We start from the raw sequence: 16,241 nt of genomic DNA on the forward strand, positions 1-16,241 counted from the left end.
TTTAACGATAGTCTAAACAAACATGTGTCAGGGATGGTTGGATATACGTGGTCCAGCCCCACTCAGTGCAGGGGGCTGGATTAGATAATCTCTTGAGGTCTCTTCAAGCCCTACATTTCTATGATTCTATATTTCACAATTATGTGTTTTATAAAATTATGAAATTTTCATAGCTAAAAAAACCACTTTGCTTCATAAACAAATTCCAGTAAAATCATGCTAACTTGATTTGGGAGAGCAGTTATAGATTGCTCACTTACTAATTCACTAAGTGAACAAACAAGCACATTTAAATAATTAAAGATTTTTGTTATGAAATCTTTGCTGAGAAGTGCTTAGTATTTTTTGTAGAGAATTGAGAATTCGCAAGGTTCTGTACCTACAAGATTTTTTTTAAACACAGGCCAGGTCTACACTATAGACCTATATTGGTATAACTACGTCACTTAGGGGTGTGAAAAATCCACCCCCCTGAGCAACATACTTATATTGACCTCATACACTGTGTAGATAGCTCTATGTTGCCCAGAGAGCTTTCCTGCCAACATAGCTACTACCTTTCGGGGAGGTGGATTAACTAGGCTAACAGAAGAAGGTATCCCATTAGTGTAGTAGTGTCTTCACTAAAGAACTACAGCAGCACAAGACAAGCCCATAGTGTTATGTTGTGAGATGTTAATGGCTGCCATCAAGCAGGCCTTTGTTCTCTAGAGGTCACAAAACTGGTCAAAACTGGTGGGTGTGCACTTTTGTTTCAGGCAAATTGCAGGAGCAATTAATCCCCTTAATGTAGTGAGATAGTTGTAAATGATAGAAGATGCTGCCCAAGGCAATGGATCATGTGGCAAGGCCTCATCCGACGCCAAGATGTGTGGGCTCAGGGGTTCCCTGATTGCAGACACCAGGAGTAAGGGATTGTTTGGCAAGCTGTATGTGTAAAAGAGGCAAGAAGCCAGGAGAAAACCCATAGAAAGCAAAAAGAAAACCATCAGAAAGGAAAAAAAGCAGTTGTGAATGTGGTCCTGAGAGGGAGCAGAGAGACAGAGCTCCTTGGGCATGGAATGCACTGGAAAGGCAGGCTTGGGGATTTTTGAGCAAGGAAACTGCCTGCAGTTGTTTGTTTCCTCTGTGTGCAGGAAAGCAGGACTCTGTAGATTCTTTGTAAATAAACAGGATTGCATCAAGGAATATACCTGACTCCTATAATCAATTTCTCCTCCTAATGGAAACAAACCTGGAATGCTCTAAATATTGATTAGCCACTCAGTCAGACCAAATGGGCAACAACAGAAACAATCTTACCAACTTCTGCTTTTATTCATTCCCAGAATTCAAAAGGTATATAAACAATAATTTGTTATTAAACAGTAACTGTGATTAAAATGTTGTACAATAACAGACTCAGACCTACACTGGAATGCCAAATTGTAACCATGAGTGAATGTTTACAATCTGAAAGAACAATCCGTTTCAAACCAATTTCTACATTATATTCTGTCTCTTTTGGAGTTAGGTTGACCAGATTTTTGCAATACAAAATAGGAAAACCTTTTTCAATATTATCAGTAGTATGGGTACCAAAAGGGCTGGGCAGCTACAGAAGTCAGGTTGAGAAAGCTTAATTCTCCCAGACCTCAGTGACAAATTGGGGGAGTTGTCAGTGTGGGACATTTGCAGCAGGTGCTAGATGTATTTGCCACTAATGGCCCTAAGAAGGATTGGCACATCAGAGGGGATTCAGTGAGGGGAGGGGGGGTCTTGTTACTAGGGAATCCAGGAGGGTTTAGACAGCAGAAAGAATTGAGTACATCTGCTTGTCACTTGGGCAGCAAGGAATGCCTAACTGTCATCCTTCCTACTCACTGGTTTTCTTCCCATCTTCCTCCTGAAGTTTCCAGACCACAGCATTTCTTTCCCTAGTCTATGAAACGCTATACCTTACTTACTTTGGACTGATGTTAGGGCACTGGACTGCTTACCTTTGGAGGAAAATATATTGTCCAGCTGTTTCTAATCATGGTGCCTCACCATTGATGAGCTTCACTTGTGTTATTTCATAGCTGATTCAGATGAGTAAGTAGGTCCATAGATGTATGCTGGCAAATCTGAGCACACATAGCCATGGGTGTGTGCCCACCCATGTGTGTATGTCCAAACATATATATACATGCCCATTCAAATGTGTATGTGTGTCTATGCTACAGGCATGTATGGCTTCGTATGCTCTCATGGGTACTTTTGTGTGTTGATGCTTTGGTGTGTCTGTATACTCAGAGGTATGAGTGTACATGCCCATATACATCTATGCCTATGTGTGCCCTAGGGCATGCGTGTATTTCTGTGCATATGTGTGTCTGTATCTATATATGTTATGGGCACATATGTATGTATATGTGCCTATGTTTCTAACTCCGGATTGCCAAGTCTCAACATTTCATTAAAACAACTAGTAGTCTGGTGGCACCTTAAAGACTAACAGATTTATTTGGGCATAAGCTTTCGTGGGTAAAAACCCCACTTCTTCAGATGCATGGAGTGAACATTACAGAAACAGGCATACATATATTTTGGCACATGAAGAGAAGGGAAGGGAATTACCTTACAAGTGGAGAACCAATGTTGAAGGCCAATTAGGTCAGGGTGGATGTGATCCACTCCCAATAATTGATGAGGAGGTGTCAATATCAAGAGAGGGAAAATTGCTTTTTGAGTGAGCCAACCAGTCCCTATTCAAGCCTAAATTGATGGTGTTAAGTTTGCAAATGAATTATCAATGCTTTTCTTGAATCCCCAGCAGCTGGAATCAAGTGATTTTTCAGAGACTCTCAACTTGCATTTAAAAAAACAAAACAAAAACCCTAAGTCTGTAGTCCTCCAGATTATGGAGTAAATCTGTTAAATATCAACCCTAAAGACTCCACTACCAGAAAACAAATAAAAATAACCTAAAAAAATTATTATTGTTGAGCCATTTTTATGATTTTGGGAGGCCTGGCTAATGGTTTGGGGACAATGGAGGTGGGCAATACCGGTCTCTGTACACTGCTGGGCACATGTGCCAGTGCGTGCATGTACATGCCCTCCCAGGGGTGCCCCTCAGAAGAGTCTGGATTTCGCGCGGGGGCTGTGCGAGGCCGGGCGTTACAGGGTCAGGTCCCTGCAGACCCCGCCCTCTGGGTTACGCACAGAGAGCCCGGCCAGACCCTTGGGGAGTTTATCTTGTTGCTCATGGCAACAATCCTGAGCAATGTGAACTCGGCGCGCGACTACCGCGTCTGGGTCCAGCACCCTGGCTCCGGTTTGTTTTTCTGTCGAAGGGCTCGATCTCGTTCTCGGCTTTAGATTAATCGTGCCCAGCCAGCGCGCCGTGAGTGTTGTTGTTGGAGGCAAAATGGCGGCGGCGGTGGCCGGGGCCGCCCTTCTGGGCAAGGGGCTGGACATCAGCCTGGCGGCGCTGCAGCGGCACGACCCCTACATCAGCAGCATCGTGGACGTGGCCAGCCAGGTGGCGCTCTACACCTTCGGGCACCGCGCCAACGAGTGGGTGCGTGAGATGAGACCCTCCCCCCGCCCAGGGCTGGGAGCCCCCCATGCCGGGGGGAGGGCAGGCAGCGGGGAGACCCACTCACACTCTTTCTCTCACACACACAGGGGGGGCTAGGAGTGGGGAGGGAGCTGGGAGACGTCTCCCCCACACATATACAGGTTCGGGGAGGGTAGGCAGTGGGGACGCACACACACACACCCCGACATGGGGAGGGCACGAAGCGGGAAGACACCCCCTCCCCACAGACACACACTTGGGGAGTGAGGGAGCTGGGAGGGAAAGGAGAGGGATCGTGGCTGAAAGTCTAGGGGGTGTATTTCTCTTCTTTCATTTATAAAATATGCTCCGTTATAAAGGCCCACGTCCACTGTGAAACCCAAAAGGGAAAAATAACCGTTTCTGGTTCTCACCTGCACAAATTCTGAAACTAAGCACCAGACAAAAGCTGGTGAGAGGATCGTTGGGAGAAAGAAGAGGTGGTCGTTCCCCCCCCCCCCCATGCTGGCTTGATGAACTTTAAATTCATAGGGGTGCCTATTAAACAATGTGTGCTAACACGTAACAAGTCCTTGCCTTGAAGAGCATATAGTCTATATGTATATAGTGTTTGAATACAATACAGTGTTCTATGGAAAGTGCATTGTAGCTGAAACGCTCTATGGAGTGGTGTGTGCGCGTTACCAATAATGGGGTACCAATGGCCAAGAAGCAGCAAATACAACACATCTTCATGATAAGAATATTGTTCATAGAAGCCCTGATCTAGTAAAGGATTTAAGTATGTGCTTAACATGCTGAAGTTTGTGAGACTTCTCAAGCAATTAAAGTTAAGTACATACTTAAGATCTTGTCTGCACGTGGGGTAGTGTGCTCTATGGGGGTGTCTAAAGCTCACGAATTTGTTGAGTGTTTCTTGGTTCATGTAGACCCTCTGGTGTGCACTAAAGATTCCCTAGTGCACTTTGACATCGTGCTGTTTCACACCAACAGGGCCTACGTGGACCAAGTAATTAGGGTGACCAGATAGCAAGGGTGAAAAATCAGGAGAGAAGGTGGGGGGGGAGGGGTAATGGGAGCCTACATAAGAAAAAACCTCAAATATCGGGACTGTCCCTATAAAATTGGGACATTTGGTCACCCTACAAGTAATGCACAACACGTTAGTGGGCTTTAGAACTCAGACCCCCTTAAAGCACATGAGCTACAGCGTAGATAAGCCTTAAGTTATTTGGTAAATCAGGGCCACAGCAAGGAACCATACACATTGAACCAACTTCCTTTCTCTCCTGAGACTCTTCCAGTTCATTGCACTGTCTAGTGGATTCATTTGAAAGCAAATACAATATAGTTTCAATTGTTATCCTCTCATTTTCATGTGCTAAAACTTCATAAAATTCTCCATTTGTTTAAAAATTTCCACAATTGGTCTTTTCCCAAAAGTTATTTATTTGGGGAAAATTGACAGAAATCTTGTCAGCTGTTTTTGGAAGTTGTATGCAATGAAAAAATACAGCCTAAGCCTCTGTGTGTTTATAATTTAAAAAAAAAAAAAAAAAGGCCAGATTTGTATTTGGAGAAGAAACTCAAATATGGCTGAACTTTGAAACTTGGCATCAAGCTAATCTTTGGTGAGGAGAATGTCCATGATAAAATTTTAAAAAAGTAGTTGGAAATTTCAACATTTAATCTAAAAATTCTGAACATTTGAAAATTGCACTGTGGACATGTCTAATACAAAATGGACACTCATAGAGAGATGGGCCATTAATAAGGGCTTTTCCTCCTCAGAAAAGCACTCATTTCAATGCACGTAATAGCTACTGATTGGTGCCTCCTAGTTAACCCAGTGCACACTCTGTTAAAGAACTGGACTGGTGTATGTCGTTGACAAGCTGAAATGAACAAGCTTTCTCTGCATTTCTTTTCTTTCTCCTTTCCTTCCTCTATCTTAAATTTTGTCCGTTTTCTTCATTCATATATTAAGGACTTTTAGCCAAAAGAAAGCAGATACTACCTAAACCATTTAAGAAAGAGAAAATTAAATAAATAGTTAATGCAGCATTAGGGTTATCTAGTCAGAAATGATAAAAAGACAATAAATGCAAAAGTTAAAAGATTTCCAAAAAAACCTAACTCAGCTGCATTGCACATATGTAGTGTTTTGTAGTCCTGCTTTTCTTTTAAAATCTGTTCCTTAAAATATTATACACACACAAAACATTTAAGATCTATAACTGGGAATCTTAACTCGTGCATATCATGTCTTTTTGTTGTTTTTAATTGTGCAACCTTAACATTATACGCTGTAGCGCTTTATGTCTAAACTCTGATCCCACAATCTCCTCTGTGCAAGTATGCCTGTACACGCTTCTGTTGTCTTCAGTGGCACTCTGCAGTGGTTATTGCATGGGCAGACCCTGATAACAATCAGATTATAGGACTGGAATCTTATTTAAGTAGACAATTTTGAGTAAGTCACCCCTCAAACATAAATGTTATGGATATTTTTTTTTTAAGAAAGTCCTTCGAAACCTAATAGCAATTTAATTCAGTATTACCCTGCGGTGTGAGAGAGAGAGAGGAAAGGGAAAAAACCCACAAATGCAATGTGCTGATACATGAGGATAAGAAAGTTAAATTGATACTAGGAGGAGGTGAAGCTTACCAATCCATTTTCAAAGTCCACGCTGAGTTACGGGCAAAAAATAAATATTGACAATTATATCCGATTTTAAGAAATATAAGACATTAGTAATACAGATGATATTTTTAAAAAAAAGATTATCTTGAGTGACCCGTTAATATTTTGTCAGACTGAATATGCTTGGGTCAAAGTGTGATAATGATTTTCATCTAACCCCTGTGCATACAACAAATAGAGCAGTGTATGAAAAACTTAACGTAAAGTTTTTTCCCCAAATCCATTTTTAACACTCCTGATTGGCTAATGCTGATGGGGTTAAACAGTGATCAAAACTGGTTTAGGGGAACTATGTTTAAGCATGATTTTCAAATGTAACTCTATCTTTGTGTGGACAGAATTTTATGCAGTATCTTTCATCTAGAAGGATCCCAAAGAGCTTGTCTCCAAAATTTTTGTCCCTGGACCAGAAAAACTTACATATTTTAAGCAAGTGGGATATTATGTGTCAAATGGAATGCAGATGCATAAATGTACTGGCGCTTTCTGACATCCAGTAGATCAGGTAGAGACACTGACGTTTCTTTATGAAAATGACAACTCATCAATTATCTTGGCGGACAGGATATCAGGAGAAAAAATTAGATAAGAAGATAACTGTGAGGTTTTTTTTTCTTTTAAAAAAAAAATGGAAATAAAAAGAAAAAAATACAGAGCTGATGGTTTTCGTGTCTTACCGTAAGACCTGATTCAGCTGAAGGATGAAGGGGAACTATGGTAGTTGTAATCTCTTACTAGCAAATCCCTGAAACTTGGTTTAATTATTTCCTCATTTCAGTCAGAGATATGTAACTGTGATGGTCTTTGGTAAAAGGAAGATAGTGGTGGCTTATTTATGGTTAACAAAATAATAGTTCCTGTGCTTCCTATTGCTTCATCAGCAATGGACTATGAATATGGCAGTAAATCCACTTTTCTCCTCTTCATAAGGATAATCCCTTTTATTACCGCTGTCTTTGTTGTATTAATGATCCAATACGTTAAATTCGCTATACCAATGTGTGCCTTATACCTGCTGCTGATAGTATGCGATTGTTTTGTGGAAAACATTGGTTTTCCTTCACTTTATGAATTTTTATTTGAATTACTTGAATGTTTCTTTTATTTTAGGAGAAAACTGATGTGGAAGGAACACTCTTTGTTTACACAAGGTGAGAATGTTATATTTTAATGTCTGAACATAAAATCTGTGGAAGTAGAAAAGCCTGCTAAAAAGAATCCTTAAGTAACCACTCTAAATCCTGTCTTATTACATGGTGAAAAAGAATAACTTAAGTTAGTTTGAAATTGTCAGAGACAATGCAGGGAAGGGATCATTGAAAAGGAGAATGTCACTTTGTACGTGTTCATGTGGATAAGGTTTGGAAATGTAATTTAGATCTCAGTACTGATGAATCTGATAAATCTTGACAATGTTCTATTTAAAGTAGGATGTAACATTTGTCTTTTAGAAGGTTTCAGAACAAAAAAGCCAAATGGCAGAGTAAATAATAGTACTCATCAAGGTTAAGGAAATGGCAGGACTTAATACAATTGTAATTGTTTCCTGGATTAGGGGAAAGTTCATGCATTTTCCTTACATTTCGCTCGGTATCAGATTACTTACAGTGTGGTTATCATGCATGTTTCACCCCAGGTGTTTAAGATATTCTCAGTGGCTCTTTTTTCTACGGCTCTGGATGTTTGTTTTAATTTCATCGTTCAGTTTTATATTACATTTGTTGTTTTCTAGCTCTTCACCTCTTAATTGAAGGCAGGGTTGTTTGGGGAGGTGGGGAATAATTTAATGGATTTTAAGGCCAGAAGGGACCATTAGATCATCTAGTCTCATCTTTTGTATCACACAGGTATGTTGCAAAGCCTTCTCTATCATCTGTGTGCTGGGCTTCCAGGGGGTTGCATCATGATTTGCCTGCTGTTGCTGTGACGAGCAGAAGATCAGGCAGCTAGCAGACATAGGGTTGCAGCTGTTAGGCTTGGGTAGTCAAACAGGTAAGTGGATTTCCTCCCTCTGTTTTTTTTCTCTTGAGGATCCAGCTAAGAGAATGTCGGGGACTGAGGAGGCAGGAGGCTCCCCTGATTGTGTCAGGAAGAGAGGGATATGGAGGTGACAAACCGCATGTGAGGCCAGGTGAACAGTGGACCCAATCTTCTACTAGGGAGTATGGGAGCTTACGTTGATATCTAGGCTCCTTCCTACCCAGCAGTAGAAGTCAGTACCAGCACCTCCCCACACCCACTCTTCTATTCATCTGTGTAGAGAAGAACAAGAATGGATGAAGTAAGAAATGCTGTTGTATCTGCCACTGCTGGAGGAAGGAACTGGCTCCTGCTTCTGCTGCTTATGGCAGAGTCTGGCAGATCAAAGGTGCCTTGCCCACTCTGTAGCAGGAATATGATTCTCTTGTACACTGGACCTGAATTTTGGAGCTGTCTGCAACTAGCCTCCTGCTTTTAGTCTCTCCACCATCCCAGTTCCTTTTCTGAGTCCTGAGAAGAAGGAAGTTGAGGAAGGATATTCACTTACCTGTTGCAGTGTCTCAGTCTAGTAGCTGCAGTCTTTTCTGCTAAGTTCCCCCTATATTCTTAATCACAGCACTAAGAGTTAACCCTTTCCCAGCCCTTGCCTTTAAGTAGGAAATAAAGGCACAGGCTGGAAAGTAGAATGAAGACATTCAATTACATAATTAAACTGAAAAATACATGGTTAAAAAAAGAGTTTAATAAAATAAAGAGCTTTACAAAAATGAAAAGCAATAGACTAAAACTATAATCTTTATTTTGAAAGACTACTTTGAGGAAATGTTTCTACCCTAAGGGCTGGTCTTCACTACCGGGAGATCGATGCTGCTGCAATTGATGCAGCAAGGGTCAATTTAGTGGGTCCAGTGAAGACGGCAGAGCGCTTTCCAGTCGACCCTGGTACTCCCGCACTCCAAGAAGAGTAAGGGAAGTCGACCGGAGAGCATCTCCTGTCGACGCAGCTTAGGGAAGGCACCAGGGTAAGTCGACCTAAGCTACATCAACTCCAGCTACGTTATTCACGTAGCTGAAGTAGCATGACTTAGGTCAACTTACCCTGGTAGTGAAGACAAGCCCTAAGTGTCAAATATCTGCTTCCTGCTGGGGATGATGCTAAAACACTCAGAGATATATCTGATGAAGTGAGCTGTAGCTCACGAAAGCTTATGCTCAAATAAATTGGTTTGTCTCTAAGGTGCCACAAGTACTCCTTTTCTTTTTGCGAATACAGACTAACACGGCTGTTACTCTGAAACCTACCATGAAGTATTCTTTCTGTCACTCCCTTCCCTGGTTTCCTTCTCTTTGATAAGAGAATACGTGATTTTATTTTCAATGGATCCTTGGCTTTTAGCAGTTCTGAGCAGAAAATGCCAAGTATACCAGCATACACAGCACAATTTAATGTGGTTTGGCATTGTCCAGTCTCATTCCCCTATCTAATTATGTTCTCTAGTTTTATTCATTTACAGCATTGTTTTCCCGGGTAATAATATTTGGCTCGTCTACATAGGGCTTCTTCTTTTTAGATCACTTTACAAACAATAACTAAGTAGTCCCCTTCACATTTTAGTGTCAGTTGATGTTGAAAAGGCTTATAAAGTTTAGGTCTTAGCCCAATAAAAATCATCTGTTCATATCTGTTGGAAACTGGGGTGGGTACAACTGAGGAATTCCTTTCTACAGATGATATAGTAACAAATCCATTCTCACGGTTATTTTGGAAATGTGAAAATGTCTAGCATTTCAGTTAAATAAGTTGGTTTATTTATCACCTGCTCCTCTTTGTGAACTGTGAAAAATATCTTTCCACTAAGTGTCAAACATGAGATCTGCTAGGGATAACATTAAAAGACTCAGAGAAATACAATTCTGGCTATTACCATCAAGTATTCTTTCTATCACTTCCACCCTTTGTTTCATTTTCTGTTGCCTCCCTTCCTGTAATGCAGGTTCCTGTGCTTTGGAGTTAATGAAGACACCCGCTGGTGATTACTGTACTTGGCACTTATCCCAAACATTTAGTCAGTGTCTTGTCCATCACTGTCAAACTCAGTTCCAAAGTAACATCTATTAGCATTGGAAGTAGTGTGGGATTTCTGCTCTTATGTCACTTAGGGAGTTTTGAAAATCTGGAGTGACTTGTATAATTCATTATCTTTGTGTATTAAAGAAAAAAGTAAAAATTTTAATTAATTTTGTCCCACAACTGTCTCTCCAATATCCATTTTCTGCTGCAGTGGGAAAGTGTACACCAGTTCTGATTCTTGGATACTATAACACCAATGCTCTGAGGACAATTTTACATTAGTAAGTTATCGCCCATTCCTAAAGTTGTAGGCCTTAGAACTTGCTGTAACTTGCATGCACAAATAGTTAGGATTATGACTAGAGGCTTTGAGACTCAAACTATAGCACCTCAGATGCTGCAGACTGTTTAAAAAAAGCAATCATTGTGGCCACAGTTATCTATGTCATTTTTCATACAGAGCTTAGGGGTTTGAAGAAAGCAAAAGGATTCCACAAAGGAACCAAAAATTCTGTCAGGCTCCAAGACTGTTGTTCAGTTTCCTCCCTGGCAACATAGTTAGATTTTATATAACTGCTTCTATTGAAATAATAATTTTGGAGCACTGTCTGACAAAGAAGGGGTACTCATATTTTTCCTTTACTTGCTATGATTTCTGCTTGGTAATTTACAGATCAGCTTCTCCCAGGCATGGCTTCACCATTATGAACAGGCTGAGCATGGAAAATCGCACAGAACCCATCACTAAAGACCTAGATTTCCAGCTGCAGGACCCTTTTCTGCTTTACAGAAATGCCAGATGTAAGTCTCTTTCTTCTATCCATTGGGTAAAGTGTTTGAGAAATAAACTCTTCCTTACAAAATTTGCCTCTTTAAAGCATTCCAATGACTGCTAGTGCATTTAGTCTATGGCTTTCGAGAGCTGACATTGACTTATTCAGGAATTGCAACCCAGAGAGGCAAATTTCGATATTTGACATGCCAAATCAAGGGAGGATTAGCTCTTTGTATCAAAGTGCCTTTCTTCTTGAGAAAGTAGTTAAACATAGTTAAGCCATTAATTTGTCTCTTAGCTGACAAATGGTAGACTTTATGTGCTAAAATACAGTGTAATATAGATATATGTAGAAATCTTGTTATGCAGTATGTTTTTTTGAGTATGTCTGACTTGGTGTTTGGAAGACTTCCTTTAAGTGGAAGCCACTCAAGATGGGGTGGTATAGCTGATCTCTGATTTCATTGTGTGTGCTGCACAACACTGGAAAAATACTGCCAATTCAAAACCCTGCCTTCTGGTTTGGCTACAGCTCCGTACCCTTTTAGCAAACTAGTGGGTGTTATTGACTGTTGCTCGAAGGAAGGAAGGAAGGTTTGTCCATCTGTTTTTGGTTGACCGGCTCATTCCACGCCTAGGATTTGCAGATATTAGCAGTATATAAGGTTCAGTCTTTCCTGGGGTTATTGGAGCCATTTGACTGTCACAGACAAGGGCCAAGAGCTCCCTGAAGCTCTCAGGAGCTAGTTTGCCCAAGAGGCCATTTCAAACTGTAGCTAAGCAAAGCTTGCCTGCAAGAGCCCGTGGTTCAGAAAATGAAGGCTTATGTCTCTGCACTCATGCAGGAGATCTGTACCCTGGCACAGGCTTGTCTTGAGGTCCTAAACTTGAAAACAGTTTGTTTGGAATCCTCTGAACCTGCCTTTGTGAGCATCTGAAATCTAGAAGTGTTCCAGTTGGATGTGATAGAACTGGAAGATATGTCATAGTATATCTCACTGGCAGCACATTGGGGTATATGCCTCATAGAGACTATCTATTCCCAAATATGATTTGAAGCAGGAAAATGCAGCAAGAAAGAATTCAGTGGCTCTGACTCACTGTGTGGTAGAAATGATTGTGGAAAAGTAAGAACATCATGAATAGTCAATAAATCCTCTACCTATTGAAAGTAACTGAAAAGCTGAAAAAGAGGTGAATGGTAATACTTGAAATTTCCCAGAGAAACTGAAAGTAAATCCAGAGGACATCATCAGGCTGCCCCACACCTCTACTTGTAGCCATTGGTAAGATTTTAAATCGGTAAGTAAGGTAAGGACTAGTTATCACTCCAGTTGGTGGATTTTTAAGTTTCTTACCTATATACATGCAAAGTATTTTCCTTATGTTATGTGTATATATATATCTTTGTAAAAATTCCGAGTGGGGTTTTTTGTGTGTATATGCTTAAAACTTACTTTTTGGTGTTAGATTTAAAAATTGAGAATAAGATCTAGCCATTTGTACTAACCTGGTGTCTCTTTACAACAGTGAGAAACAATAATTAAGGATAGTGAGAAACAGTATATGTAATGGTGTAAAACACACTAACATAGAGGGAACAAGAAGACAGCCCTGAGCACTGTATTACAGACAAAATGGGGATTATTTGATGGTAGCATAATTCATTAAATTTTCTTCTCAAAATGTAAACTATATATTCCCCGCAAGATGTGCCAGAATTTTAGAACTTCAAGATCATAATAGCACCTCCTCCAACTCTGGCTGTTGAAGCACACTTCTTACAGTTGGGTCAGTACTCAAGCTATTTGTGTCTATTTCTAGACCTGAAGTAAGTCTCCCTTCTAGATCCCCCTGCCTAGCTCATTGGTCTTTCTGGTTGGGATTCTTGTTTTGGCCACAAGGCAGCTCTGGGCTGCTGATCTTTGTGATGGATTTTTTATTGGTTTTGTTTGTTTGTGTGTGTTCATGAAAAAACAGACAGTGAAAGGTACAAAAAAGTAAATGACTTAACTTGTATATGTTTCCAAATACCACACATTTCATGAGATCTCCATTAGAATTCTGGAATTATGCAGTTTTACAACTTGTCAAACATCCCGTACAAATCCAGACAATACTATATAGTTATAACGTATTACTGTGGGAGTAACAGTAATAAAATAGGAGAAGACATAAATGAATAAGGAAAGGAGGGGACTGGGGTGGGAGGCGGGGAAAAAGAGGAGGGATTAGGTGGAATGAAGGTCTAGCATTCTATGACTATTGGAAAAACACCTTACCAACTAACCTCCAGAAAATAAGCGCAGTCTGCAGTGCTTTCCTGCATTTCAGTGCAGCCTGAAGGGCAATGCACTGAATGCAGACAAAAAGTGTTCCTATAATCGCTTGTGTCATGTACTGGGGAATGCAGGAAAAGAGGCATAGCAGCAGACTCTCGCAGACCCATATGTGGTTAGAAAGAAACCTTATCTCCTTCTCAGCTGTATACACATAGATGGGAAACTAGACTGCAGGATAGACAGGATGAGTCCAACGAGAATCATCTGAAGAATAACAGCTGTTGGGAAGCATAGTATTATAGTTACTTATTTATATTATTTATAGTACCATAGCACCTAGAGGCTCCATTGTAATAGTAGTTGTACAGGTGTACAGTAGGAAACAGTACCTGACATAAAGAGTTTACAATCTAAATTTAAAGATCAGATGCAACATGTATGTTTAACAAACATGTTAAGGGGATGGGAGAGAAAGGACAGGGAAGCAGTGACACAAATGTGTTTTTGCATAAATTAGCTATGCTCATGAATTGGCAATATATGGTTACCCAGAGGAAAATGAAGATCCCAAAATTCTTCTTTCCAATTAGGGATCCCTTACCCATGAGAGCCAATGCCTTCTGGCAACCATAGCACTTCGTCTTAGCTTATGCCTTCCCTCTTCCCTCTGGTGAGGGTAAGATAGAGAAAGCATCAAGATCCTCATCCAGTGTACTTCTGGTATTGTAAAAGTTCCTTCCACCTTCCCTTCTGGGGAGACTTATTTTCTCAAGGCCAGCTACTCCACCAGAACCTGAAATCACCTATGTCGGTCACTTGGCTTGAGTGGTTGACTGCATAAAAGGAGTCATAGGTTTACTGTGTTGTAAGTCCATAAGCAGGCTACTTCCAATGCTTATTATTGTCAGGTATGTTCCAGGTGCAGGGATAGACATTTGAGTCCTGGTTGTTCTATTTCTCTTTCCCCCCACCCCCCTCCAAAATAGTCTAGTAAAAGTTTGAGCACTCACTCTGAGTGCAAACTGCAACGCTTCGTGCTTTATTGGGGGCAAAATAATTCCTCTGTTGGACTCCCCTAGAAACAGTCACAACCTTAAGATGGTGGACAAATTCAAGCCCTCTGCGATCTGAGCTCCTTAGCTTTCTGGGACCTAAGGCTAGTTGTGAACATCCCATGGATTTTCACCTGTCCTCCCCACAGTATCAGGCCTCTGAGGCCAGTGTCCATGTGACTTCTCGCCCTTAAGACTTATCTTCCTAGTGTCCATTTGCTCAATTAGGAGTGTTATGGAACTTCCTGTAGGTAATTTAGTCTTTTACCAAGCCAAAGAGATGATCAAACAAGTCCCTCCTTTCCTGAGGTTTTTTCCTTTGTCAAACTTGCTCATGTTGTGTTACTTACTTCCCTTAGACCCTTTGTAAAGGATGAATACTAGAAGCCGCCACATATTGTAGATGTGAGAGGCCTTTCAGGTCTACTTAAAAGAGTATGGGAAATCAGTAGCCAGACCATTTATTTGTCTATGGAGAGAGGTAGAAAAACTTAAAAGCCTTTCTCATGTGTCAGAGGCCCATGTGACCAATAAAGTTCCTTTCTAGAAGTTGAAGCCCACTCTGTTAGGGCAAAAAAAGGTGTGTGCCTCTTCTCTGGAGTTCTGCAGAGATATGACCTGAACATCTCTTCACCTTTTTGTATACATCTCACTGTTGTGGCAGTAATCTGGAAATGCCTTCTTGACAGGTGGTGTTGCTTGCCTAGGTCTGATGGGTCAATGTATCTCAGTCCTCTCATCATATGTCTGGCCTTTGAAGTGACCAGTTGACTGAACTAACTTACAGGGCATAGGAGAAATGCAACTTACTTGCTAATTTGACTATTCCTGCTCTTCTTTAGGTCCAGACAGAGTCTACCCTGAGATTGCTTGACTAAAGTGTGAGGAACTCTGGTCCTTTTCTTCCTTATCTGTTTTAGATACTTTGTTTTTTAAAAATGTATTGATTGTAGCAATCTTAAAAATATTTTTTTGCTAGTTAACTCATCCTCACAACATTACTATGAATTTCCAGCTCAAGCCGTACTGAAGATCTTTTTCATCACATATTTCTTTGTTTCCAGTATTCTCACTAAGTTGAGGTTTTGGGGTGTCCCCTACGAACTGGAATTTTCAATCAGAACTACTCCTTTTTAGGGATTAGTATTATAATTTTTTTTATTTATTTCCTGTCTCCATCTGCTTGATAGAGGGACATGCAATAATAGCTACTTGCCCACTGAGGGCTGGGAGCAAAATTAGTGGATACTTTAAGTAAATTACCTTTATTCTAGCCTTTCATTAAATTGTCTTAGTCTTTAATTATTTGCTGTATTTATCTTCCTGTTATATATGATTTAAATCATACATTTTCCTCTACATTTAACAGTTCAGCAGTATGATTGCTTTTCTTTATAAGAAAACTAGCAGTTGATATTTGTAAAAGTTTATTCTAAGTGTAAATTTCAGAAATAGCTGAAAGCGAACGATATGATTGAGAGACTGAATAAATCCTGTCAAATTGCAGCATTCTGTTGAACGATCACTGAAACCAGTTTGATTTCAATGCAGATGAATATCTGTAGGTCATTGTATCATGTAATCTGAAATGAATGCACTCAGCAGCAAGGGATTGTATTACTGTGCTGGATAAGTCTAACATACTTGTTGCATTATATTTATCCTTTAGAAGGACTGTACTTGCAGCCAATATACAATAAAAATAGAAAAAGTTTTCAAAAATTATATTCAATGATGCTAAAGTTTATGAAGATTTACAGTATAATTAAAATGTTTCTTTCTTATTGTAGTTTGGCAGTTTTCATATTGTTTTGTATCCTTTTGTTTTGCCTT

At 40.2% G+C, this 16,241-nt stretch overlaps 2 protein-coding genes across 4 annotated transcripts in view; one reads left to right on the plus strand and one right to left on the minus strand.

Annotated features, from left to right (window-relative positions):
- The window catches only part of CACNA1C (calcium voltage-gated channel subunit alpha1 C), a 714,429-nt gene that overhangs the window by 688,546 nt on the left and 9,642 nt on the right, over positions 1-16,241 (minus strand). The window lies entirely within an intron of this gene.
- The window catches only part of DCP1B (decapping mRNA 1B), a 58,035-nt gene continuing 45,117 nt past the window's right edge, over positions 3,324-16,241 (plus strand). Inside the window, exons 1-4 of one of the 3 annotated variants that reach the window (XM_074938786.1) lie at positions 3,476-3,544; positions 7,359-7,399; positions 10,511-10,580; positions 10,973-11,100. In XM_074938786.1, the coding sequence (XP_074794887.1) occupies positions 11,004-11,100 (97 nt within the window). In that variant the 5' untranslated portion in view covers positions 3,476-3,544; positions 7,359-7,399; positions 10,511-10,580; positions 10,973-11,003. Of the gene's footprint in view, positions 3,545-7,358; positions 7,400-8,095; positions 8,241-10,510; positions 10,581-10,972; positions 11,101-16,241 lie in introns of all 3 variants that reach the window. The other 2 variants (XM_074938792.1, XM_074938778.1) reach the window with 2 other exon arrangements.

Source organism: Natator depressus, chromosome 1, assembly GCF_965152275.1.
Source record: "Natator depressus isolate rNatDep1 chromosome 1, rNatDep2.hap1, whole genome shotgun sequence".
Classification (NCBI taxonomy): domain Eukaryota; kingdom Metazoa; phylum Chordata; order Testudines; family Cheloniidae; genus Natator; species Natator depressus.